The sequence below is a fragment of the Eurytemora carolleeae genome, unplaced genomic scaffold (assembly GCF_000591075.1).
Source record: "Eurytemora carolleeae unplaced genomic scaffold, Eaff_2.0 scaffold274, whole genome shotgun sequence".
NCBI classification, from domain to species: Eukaryota; Metazoa; Arthropoda; class Copepoda; order Calanoida; family Temoridae; genus Eurytemora; species Eurytemora carolleeae.
The window spans coordinates 212,404-224,570 of NW_019396169.1; the positions used below are offsets into that span (position 1 = coordinate 212,404).

General features: G+C 33.7%; 1 protein-coding gene across 1 annotated transcript; it reads right to left on the bottom strand.

Moving 5' to 3' along the window:
- Window positions 1-29: 29 nt before the first annotated feature.
- LOC111697064 (heparan sulfate 2-O-sulfotransferase pipe) lies at window positions 30-7,187 on the bottom strand. Its single transcript, XM_023466939.1, has 4 exons — window positions 7,003-7,187; window positions 3,480-3,604; window positions 1,320-1,474; window positions 30-1,263 (listed from the first exon to the last, which is right to left on the bottom strand). Exons 1-4 carry the CDS (start codon window positions 7,144-7,146, stop codon window positions 1,091-1,093), a joined length of 597 nt encoding a protein of 198 aa, XP_023322707.1. The 5' UTR covers window positions 7,147-7,187; the 3' UTR covers window positions 30-1,090.
- Window positions 7,188-12,167: the final 4,980 nt, after the last annotated feature.

A 12,167-nucleotide genomic window follows, 5' to 3' on the forward strand; every position in this document is an offset into this window, starting at 1 on the left:
AAAAATTTCAATTTTTAAAATTTATTTGTCCCAATCTGGGATAAGTATCCACAAATATAAACTTAAAGCGCACATAACTTGTTTGCTTCAAGCAATTATTATTTTTAATTGGATAAAAAATATAACATTTTATTACAATACGATATAACAGGTATTTTCTGCATGAATTTAAGAAAGAAATTAAACTAGACAATATTGTTTTAGAATACAACAAAGCAAAATGAGGAAAGTCGACTAAAATGATATTTTTTTAATTTAAACATTTTACATTGCTAAAAGAGTGAAAAAAAATTCTTAAACCTTAAATGATGTTTTTAAAGTTTTAAAGCTTTAAAATTTAAACTTAAATTTTCACATTCATTGTTTAAAGGTCAAGCTAGACATGTTTGGTTTCTGAGGTCATGGCAGACATGTTTGCTAAACAATAGACATGTTCATTGTTCAGTATATGAAGGGTAACTATAGACATGTTAAGAATAGATGCTAACCAGACATGTTCACTGTTCAGTATTTAAAAGGGTAACTAGACATTTTCAATATTCAGAGATTAACTAGACATGTTCAGTATTCAGAGATTAACAAGACATGTTCAGTATTCAGAGATTAACAAGACATGTTCAGTATTCAGAGGGTAACTAGACATGTTCAATATTCAGTGATTAACTAGACATGTTCAATATTCAGAGATTAACTAGACATGTTCAGTATTCAGTGATTAACTAGACATGTTCAGTATTCAGAGGGTAACTAGACATGTTCAGTATTCAGAGATTAACAAGACATGTTCAATATTCAGTGATTAACTAGACATGTTCAGTATTCAGAGATTCACTAGACATGTTCAATATTCAGAGGGTAACTAGACATGTTCAGTATTCAGTGATTAACTAGACATGTTCAGTATTCAGAGATTAACTAGACATGTTCAGTATTCAGAGATTAACTAGACATGTTCAGTATTCAGAGATTAACTAGACATGGTCAGTATTCAGAGATTAACTAAACATGTTCAGTATTCAGAGATTAACTAGACATGTTCAGTATTCAGAGGGTATCTAGACATGTTCTGTTTATGCCGGAGGTATTGAATCTATGGATCCTGGTTAAGAGTGATGGCTAAATACTGTTTATGAAGTCTTTGTTTACAGAAATCAAAAAACTCCAGTTCTCGAGTAAAATTCTGCCGGACAATATCTTTTGTTGCTTCCTCAACCTTCGGCTTATACAGGTTCCGGTTTATTTTCGAGAATATGTGAACTTCATCTGAAATGATAATATAATAATAATAATAATGATAATTGATATTTAACAAAACTTACTCCAGTATGTCTCTAGAGCTCCTTTGAAGAATCTGGGAACATAATGTTCCAGGACGGTTAGAGTTTTGTTTAGCTCCTCCAGTACTCCAACCACAGCATAATGTCGTTCTACATTCTCCTTCGCTTTCTTCATTGCAACCTCAGTATTAAACCCTCTAAAAAGTTTTAGTTAACTATAAAAAAGCTCTTCGCTATAGGTTGACCAAATGGCTGGACCAAATTGACTGAATTTTTCTTTAGGAAACCCTAGGTATTGCTGGACAATTCTGCTAGTGTAAAGTAAAAGAATAGAAGAAGTGAGGGAGGGGGGGTCATATGTAAGAAAGGATTGATCATGTAGGAAAGGTTTAGAAAGGACTGTGCATGAAGGAAAGGTTTAGAAAGGATTGTTCATGTAGGAAAGGTTTCGATAGTATTTAAGATGAAGGAAAGGTTTAGAAAGGATTGATCATGAAGGAAAGGTTTAGAAAGGATTGATCATGTAGGAAAGGTTTAGAAAGGATTGTTCATGTAGGAAAGGTTTAGAGAGCATTGATCATCAAGGAATGGTTTAGAAAGGATTGTTCATGTAGGAAAGGTTTAGATAGTATTTAAGATGAAGGAAAGGTTTAGAAAGGATTGATCATGTAAGAAAGGATTAGAGACACCCCGGCGATGTCATGCTCTAATAACGCGTATATGTTAGAATTAATCTCCAAATCTAATTTCAATATTTATGGAAATCTATGTCGGCCATGTCGTCAAGGAGAGATAGAAAGTGAATGATATAAAAGAAAGTTTGAACTGGATTAGATCCCTTGTCTCCGTATACAACTTGAGACATGAACCATGAACAAGTGGTGCTTAGTACGTTATACTTTCCCAAACTGTAATTTATCTTCGAGAAATTTATTAAATAAATGTTGACGTATTTCGGATTCTTGTAAATTCCCATATGTTCATATTTACTTATCGTCTTTATTGTCGGCTCCTTACATAAACGGAGGTTATTTAGGTTAATTAACAAATAATAATTATTTGCACTAATTTACACCTAATTTACACTTAATTTACAACTAATTTACACCTAATTTGCACCTAATTTACACTTAATTTACATCTAATTTACATCTAATTTACACCTAATTTACACTTAATTTACACATATTTTACACCTAACTTACACCTAATTTACACCTAATTTACAAGAAAGTTAAGGAAGATTTACTTTACAAGGGTTTACCCGTGGTAAGGTGATATTTTAATTTCCCGAAAAAGTAGTTGTACACAATTTTATCGTCTTCTGAGATGAAAATGTGAACATTTTTTTTCACGAAAACTTGGCAGAACCGGCAAGTGGTTATTTTACTGAATTGTCCCAAGGAACGTTAAGTACGTTAACGTCCCTCTGTTAAGGGAATCATAGGTTGGTAATGTTGATCAAAAGACGGTAAAAATATCAAAAGAAGGTTCAAGAATAAACCATAATTATTTTTAATGAGTTCTATATGTACAGGGTTACCCATAAAGAATGAGACTTCAGATACGAATATACGGAATTTATATTCACAACTCTTCATTAGATAAGCCACTGAAAGACTATTTTGATGCAGAAGATGCAGGGATCGTCATATATAATATGAGTTTCAACTTTCAGGTCGTCTTTAAAGTCTGGTCCTTAGTGGAACCCTAGATGTGTATTTAGAAAATTATTCCAAATCTACCCTACGTACCCTACAGGGAAAACAAATTAATTATAAAAAATTGTAAGAAATTATTTTTATGTGTTCAGTAATCTTAAAGTTTAATTGTGTGAAAAATAAAATAAATCCAGGTTTCTCTTCTTAATTACTTGTGTAAAGTAACTGTAAGCTTCATCTAAAGGAGAAAGACCGGCATATCCGATTGACAACGGCATCCTTTAAACCTTAATCTGATCAATAATACGTTAGGTTTACTAGCTAGAAAAGGGTTTAATTCTGACTAGAAACCAGAAAAAAAACAATCATGAAAAAGTAGATATAGATATAGATCATACGAAGGTTTAAAGGGAATTGTTGTGAATTGGAGAAGCCAGTCTATAAATGAAGTGTAATTTGAAATCAAATATACAGTCTCTTTAATCAAGCCGTCTTCTGGTCTAATATTTCTCCATTCATATTTGTCATGGTTCTAACTTACGTGCAGTCCTCTTCATGACCGCAGAAGAACATGGTTTGTCGCCGATGATCCCCGAACCCGTCCCTCTTCATGGCTGGTAGATATCTACACTCAGGATCATTCGTCCGAACACAGGTCTCAAAATCCTGGTTTATATCCGGGGTAAATATAGGAGTTTCCGTTTTATCACCCCCAGCGACACTATGTTAGTTGTGTGATCTATGATATCTATCTATTTAGGTGGGTTGGGTAAACTCTCTCATGTCTATATAAACATACCTTACCGTATTTAAATACTTACGTGCAATCGTCGTCTTGGCCGCAGAAAAACTCGGTTAGTTGGCCGAAATCGTCTCTCTCGGTTCCTTCAAGGTACTGGCATTCGTTATCCCCTCGTCGGACACAGGTCTCATAATCCTGGAGTTCCACAGGGTTCAATATTCTTACCATACAGTACAGTACAGGATAGAAGCTATAGTTGGGAAGCAGAGTCAATTAAGGCGCAGTTTTATTAAGGGGAGGGAGAGCTGGATTGTGTGATTTGGTGAAAAGGTGCGCTTAAGCTTGAAGTGAAGGGGGGGGGGGTCCAATCATATTTCAACAGGGTGCGTTTACCCTGATTGTTTTAGCTTTTCCTTATCACTCAAACAATTCCAAACTCAGAACATATTTTTTTAAATGACTATATTCCTTGTCAGGCCACTCATAATGCTGTATTAGAATTGTCTTGATGCAAAAAAATGATCTTAATGATTCTTTATGTATGCTTATTGCCATTAAAGGGATTGTTCATGATTTTACAGAACAACCCCTTTAATTTTTTCAAAGCTTGGAATTTTTGTGTTGCATACTCATTATTCCCATGGCTTGGTCTCGATATCCACTGTAGGCGCTTTAAATTTGAGAAGCAATGCTTAATCTCTTTATTTCAGTTATTAATCCCCTGATAAAAGCTCAGCGGGGTATCGCATAAAGATTCAATTAATCTGCAGATTAACAAAAGGTCGAGATCAAGCATGGTTCTCGAATTCCACAAAAAAAAAGAGTTCCCAGCTCAGAGTAACAAAAATCAAGTGAAATAAAACGAAAGTGAAAGAAGAAATATAAAGAAAAGAATTTGAAGAAAAAGACAAAAAAAAATTAGAAAACTAAAGTTCAAACTACTTTGTCATGCTGAAAGTTTTTATTTCGAAATTAGTAAATAGAAATTCTTTTAAACAATACAGAACTAGATAAAGCATATGAATGTTGATTAGTAGAATGACAAACAACTAATTATACCTCCAGGAGCTAAAATACGGTTGCATGAAATGGAAGACAGGATAGATAAAGAAAGGATGAAGGAGAAAGTGATAAAGTGATATTTTTGAATAATTTGAGAGATACAGACTGACCCACAAATTATGAGATTGTAAAGAGGACATCAAACTTTTAAAATACAAAATTCATAAGTTTGCATAACATGGATGCAATTTTGTCAATGTTAATATTGATTTGACTAAGAAACAGAAAAAAATTGCTGCAGCCAACGATGGCTAAGAAATTATACAAAATAAAACAGACTTTTATAAAATAAATTCGTATAGAGCTGACGTTGTTAGGAGTAATCCCTTTAACAAGAACCAAACGTTATGGAATACATGGATCTCAAAACCAAACGTTATAGAATACAAGGAATTCAAAACCAAACGTTATAGAATACATGGAACTCAAAACTAAACGTTATAGAATACATGGAACTCCAAACCAAACTTTATAAAATACATGGAACTCAAAACCAACGTTATGAAATACATGAAACTCAAAACCAAACGTTATTGAATACATGGAAGTCAAAACCAAACGTTATAGAATAAATGGAACTCAAAACCAAACGTTATAAAATACATGAAACCCAAAACCAATTGTCGTAGAATAGAAAAAAACTTAAAACCGAACGTCCAAGGCGTTGCGACACTATTAAGAGGTTGTCCAAATATTTGATGACTTACTTTCACTAAATGTCGTAGAATACACGGAAGGGAACTCATAAGCAAACGTTATAGAATACATGAAACTCAAAACCAATTGTTGATATAATAAATAGAGCTCAAAACTAAACTTTGTAGAATACATGGAACTCTAAGCTAAATTTTGTAGAATACATGGAACTCTAAACTAAATGTTGTAGAATACATGGAACTCTAAACTAAATGTTGTAGAATACATGGAACTCTAAACTAAATGTTGTAGAATACATGGAACTCAAAACCAAACGTTTTAGAATACATGGAACTCAAAACTAACGTTAAAAATACATAGAACTCGAAAGCAATCGTTTTAGAATACACGGAACTCAAACCAATCACTTTAGAATACACGGAACTCAAACCAATCGTTTTAGAATACATGGACCTCAAAACCAATCTCTCTAGAATACATTAAACTCACCTTTTAGCTGTACTGTAAGAGAGCAGTGTACCGCACATGTACCTATTCTATTACCTGAGAAGCTGTACAGGATATGGTGTACTGCAGTGTACAGTGTACAGTATTGGATGATTATGTGAGATGAATTGAAGTGAACATGCAAAATTTAGTGTCGCTGGGTTCAATATACTTGAAATTAATGCAACAAAACTACGAATATCGAAAACATTACATTTTATTAAACAGCTTTTATGTGAATTCTGAATCTTTTAATCCATTTTTCAATTCAATTTTTTATCAAGAAAGTAAAATTGAAATCTTTAAAATTCATTAAGTTTTTTGTAATTGAGTTCGTTTTTCTTGCATTTTCATCAGAGGCCGAATTTAAAGAATTTGAGCCGCGGCTCAAATATGGTTCGTTTCACTTAAAATTGTTTTCAATTTTTCAAGATTTAGCCGGCGCTCAAATTAAACAAGCTTTTGGCGTATTTGAGACGCGGCTAAAATTCATTAAATTTGGACTTTGATCTCTCTGAATCTTTATTCAAGCATGCAGAATATTAATTATTCTTTAATAAATGGCAGAGAGAAAAATTAGGCATGCTTTCATAAAACATTAGACAAATAAAATATATTTTTATTGTTTAAACATATAACAGCAACAACAAAATTCTTTGATTTAAAAAATACTAAGTATGATAAAAATTATTAAAAAAATTATTGAGTTGAAACCTGCTTCAAAATGAATCCAAATATTAATATTTAGATTTGTGTACTTAGAGTTTGACCAATTTTTTATATTTTGAAAGTTTGGGCGGATCTTCATATGAGCAGTGTATCAGGATACACAGGTTAAGATTAGGGAAGGAGAGAGAAGAGAAAATCCGCAAGCTGAGAAAACAGCTGATAAAAAGCCCGCTAGGGGGCAGGCAAGAAATTTCGTATTGTTTTCTTAAAGAACAATGAAGGGAGGAACTACAACTGAAATATTGCAACATGGCTAATTTAATAAACTTACTTTTTCTCCATGAAAACAAAAATATTACTTTTATCGGATTATGAATACATACTTGGTATTTTTTGTCAAAGCAAAGCTTAAAAATATTTAAATACTACAGATGCTAAAAAATCCTACCTTTCTCAACCAGTTTGGATTAGGAAGAGGTAAGTCGGGAAATGCACGTTTTCTCTCAACAAAGTACCATGGAGCTCTCACATAGTAATACCAGGATATCACACGCTCTACAGGGTCACGAACCATGTTCACGTAGATAGGCATAGGGAGCCCATACCTAGATATAGGTTTAAGGTATACCCGGAGATACTAGATTAAACTAACTAGATAGGTTCAAGGTAATCCCGGAGATACCAGAGTAATATAAATAGATAGGTTCAAGGTATACCCGGAGATACCGGAGTAATCTAACTAGATAGGTTCAAGGTATACCCGAAGATACCAGAGTAATCTAACTAGAAAGGTTCAAGGTATACCTGGAGATACCAGAGTAATCTAACTAGATAGGTTAAAGGTTTACCCGGAGATACCAGAGTAATCTAACTAGATAGGTTCAAGGTAATCCCGGAGATACCGGAGTAATCTAACTAGATAGGTTCAAGGTATACCCGGAGATACCAGAGTAATATAAGTAGATAGGTTCAAGGCATACCCGGAGATACTAGATTAAACTAACTAGATAGGTTCAAGGTATACTCGGAGATACCAGAGTAATTTAACTAGATAGGTTCAAGGCATACCCGGAGATACTGGAGTAAACTAACTAGAAAGATAAAAGGTAAACCCGGAGACACCAGATTAAAACTGACTTAATAGTGTGTGACAGAAAAGAGAAAGATTTATAATATGTGAAGTACAATTATTTCCAAAGAAACTGATTCCTCGCAACATGAACTCTAAGTTTTTAATCCTTGTATCTTTGCGAACTTAAAGTCTAACATTTTAAACTTCTTTTGAAAAAAGTTCACAGCTTGAAATATGTAAGGTCTAAAGCATCATATGTTGCAAAGATGAAAGAATTAGAGAATTGATGTTTGAGGCATGTAATCAGTTTCTTTTCTTAACAATACTCTGAGCGATGTTACTATTTTTTGTTCAAGTATCAGCTAATAGTAATAGGATCTCCTCTCCGTAAAATATGTTAAAAAAGATTTAAAGTTTGAAAAGAAAAATGCATTTTTCTCTTAAACAGATTAAAAAAGTGAAAAGTATGCGTTTCATGCAAAAAAAATGGCAGAAATAAACACAATGCATGCTTATAATACACAAAACAAACCAAGATATTGTTTAGACTGTAGATTCAGACATGCTAGGATATTTACAGATACACGTTTTAGAAATAAACAGACGTCTGAATATACTTTTACAATCTCCACTCCAGTTCAACTCTAACCCTTGTTTATAACCCAAGTTTCTTTTACTTAATATCTAGTGGTTGCGGCCGGTCCCCCCCCCCCTTACCAGCCTATTTATATCGTGTGGGGACAAAGATCTCTGAAATTCAATCTCTTGATAAAAATTCTGTCTTTTATGAAAATTCATTATTTATTAAAGTTTTTTAATCTTTATTTTCGTATTTCATATTGGGTGTTTACATCAATAGAAATAAATGCCCTAATGTAGTTCATAAATCTCCAATTAAAAACGTTGCAATTTACAATCACATTTTTTTTCTTGTAAATATATCTTTTCCTTTGTCTCTTTTATTTTTAGTGTTGATCTTGATTCTTTATCTTTTTTCTTCATGTAATCATCTTTTTTGTTCCTTTTCTCTATTTAAATTTTTTTCTTTTCCCAATTTACTCTTTTTCTCTTTCAACTACTAACATACGTGTTTTTACCTTTCCTTCCCTCTCCTCTTTTTATTCTTTCTTCTTTTTTCCCCTCCCCATATATCCAACTATTCTTCTTCTCTTCTTCCCTCCCCACTATTTCACCTTCCCTTCCCTAACTTACCTTACCCACCTCCCCTTCCCCCATCTTACCTTCCCAATCTAACCTTTCCCCATCTTACTTTACCCACCTAACCTTTCCCCATCTTACTCTATTCACCTCCCCTTCCATATCTTACCTTCCACAATTCCCCTTCCCCCATCTTACCTTCCCAACCTCCCCTATTCTATCTTACCTTCCCTGCCTCCCCTTCCCCCATCTTACCTTTCCAATCTAACCTTTTCCCCATCTTACTTTACCACCTAACCTTTCCTCATCTTACTTTCCCCACCTCCCATTCCCCCATCTTACCTTCCCAATCTAACCTTTCCCCATCTTACTTTACTCACCTAACCTTTCCCCATTTTACTTTACCCACCTCCCCTTCCCTATCTTACCTTCCCCACCTCACCTCCCAACCTGATTACTTACGTAGCCGCCTCAAAATACGTAGATAGACTAAAATTTACAGTAACCCACACTGCTATACACCTGTATGCTACTCTCCGACGTGCGTAATTAAATTGACACAATCAAAAAGTATTTATAACTGAGTTCTACATTACCTTCCCCCTGTTGACTTTCCTCCAATTCCCCCTCTCACCTCCCTACCCCATCCCTTTCCACAACCTTACCTTTCATTAACCCAAACCCCCTCAACTCCAAATCCCCTTCCCAACCTAACAGGCGCGTACACAGGATTTTAGCCAGGGTGGGCAAGATTTCGCGCGAGGCGCGAAAATTTTTTTTTTGCCCCCTCCTGGAATTGTTTTGTTCAAAAAGTCAATTAACACCATAAAAGTACACCAAAAAGACTACATTTTTGAGTGTTACTAACCTTATAGAGTCTAAAATTTATTCTAAAATTTATCATTTGCTCGAAATAACTTTTTAACTTTATAAATTTATAAATTTATTTTATCACTTAACTACATCACAGCTAACTAAATCAATAATCACAGCATCATTAAAAAATTATATTTTCACTAATATACGAAATTTCTTCTGAAATTTTTAGATAGAATTTACTCAATCTACATATTCACCAACTCTCTTAAGCTTCAATTTTCTTGGATTTGCTTGCACAAACATTTCAATAATTTTCTCAGTAGTGAGTCATAAGTGCAAGATCGTTAAGTCTGTTCTCCGTCATAGTACATCTTGTGTAATGAAGTATTCTCTTTAGAAGGCTAAAACTTCTCTTTCCTTCATTCGATGTTATTGTCATCATTGCATAAAGGGGAACTTGAAATAAAGGAATTGAGTCTTTTCCACAAGCTATGATTTTCTAATCACTATATCTTTGGAACTGAATGTTGTTAACATAGATAAATAAATAAACATAGATAGCTTCTTATGTACGCAAAATCACCAAGAATTGTACAGTCCGCGAACTCGTACTTCTAGGGGTCAAAGTGTACTTCAATGATAAGTGGGGTGGTTTGGTGTTTTAATGGATTTCATAATTATTAAACCACTCAGGAGTGAATTTTATTTTGAGAATATCAAATTATGGAGGAGGGGGGGGGGTGAGATAGAAAATTTAAGGGTCATAGCTCAATTATTTTTTAAGTTCTGAGGTATTTTTGATTTTTCCTTGACAACTCCGGCTCTGTAAAAGATGACTCTTTTCTAAAAGTCAAGAAGTGTCAGGTTGATTTTTTCAAAAAAGAGGTACCTATTTGATAAAAAATTTTCCTCTCTCTATAGAGAAAATTTAATAAAAAATCAGAGTATTTGCCAAAAACTCAAATTCATGTCGTTTTAAATATCAAAGACCATCAAGTTGTAAAGATATACGGGTTAAAAATCAATCAAAGTGGCAAAGTTTCATAAATGATAAAAAACAGTCTATAACGTTTTTTACTTTTATTGATAAAAAATATTTAGCCTACAATCACAATCACTGGTTTTGAAAAAGAATAATCTTGCTAAGCAAACGATCGGAGAGCTGGAAGATATTTATCTCTACAATCCGAATATTTTAACTTTTTTATAACTCTTCGAAACAACTCCCCCAGAATTTTACTTGCTGAACTGTGAAGAAGGTTTATAGTTTCCTCTGGTAAAGAGAACTTGTCTTTTATTTCGACAATCACAGATTCTAGACTGCGAATTTTTTCGTCGAGTTTTCTTTTTTGAGCTTTGAGGGAATAACTCTGATTTTGGAATTTTTTCCCTTTTCTTGTGTTTCCGTCATACATTTTCTTTTGCTTTTTAATAGCTGGACGGCATAATTTTGTTCGTTCAGAACAGTTTCCAGGGAGCAGTTCTGAACAGCGATCCGATAATGTTAAAAATTGAGGGAACAGCAGACTTTGACAACTTTTTCCCATTCACTTTCATATAACTAGGAAAATGTTCGTTGCAGATAACATTCGGATTGGGTCTTTTCCAATCTACTAGGTTTAACCATTCCTCTTGAATAGAGTGTAAAATAACTCCGGGAATGGAACTTTTTGAACAACAATATTTCACCGAGCAATATATCATATTGACGAGAACTCAAGACATGAAGACATAAGGACTAAACTAACTTAAATTTCTCTCTTCAGAACTCATGTACACCACAAGTACTCAATGTCTTATGCGCAATCTATCTTTATCTATGGTTGTAGACCTTAGATATTTCAAACTATGAATTCTGTTAGATCAAATATTCTGAATTTGAAATATCAAAGGTTTACAACATCAGATATCAAAGGTTTAAATATTTGAGTTTGTGCCAAAGACTCAATTTCTTTATTAGTTGACTGTAAGAAAAAAATAGAAAAATAGAAAATAGAATAGCTTTTTTACATCTTCCATCATGTTATAAGAAGCAAATATGTCGAGGTCTCGTTTTTACAAAAGTTTTAGTTTAAAGTATCTTAAAATTTTGTGTTAACAGTGAATTTAGACAAATCCTTAGTCTTTGTCATTGTCAGGTGTTACTTTTTAAATTTGTTTCCTTTTAATCTTTTATTTTCCAGGGGGGGGGCAAGAGGACTATCCCTTGAACTCCCAGGGGGGGGCAAGAGGACTACTGCCCCCCCCCCCTATGTACGCCACTGCGTTGCTTCTGTCTTACAATTCGTTTGACTTGTCTTGTCATCCATTGATGGTTGTTTTTTTTCCTCCGTCGTACTTTTGGTATAAACTGGGTAATACCTGATTCGAGTTTACCCTTGAAAGAATTCCAACATTCTTCAACATCCATTCCGTCGAGTTCAGCATGCCAGTCCACCATTTTTAAATAATCTTTAAGACCATCAGTATCTCCATTTTTCCAGTCATAAATCAATTCCTCAGTAGAGTTGAAATTTGGTCTAAAAATAATGTCAATAGATAAAATAGTGTGGTCACTATTTGAC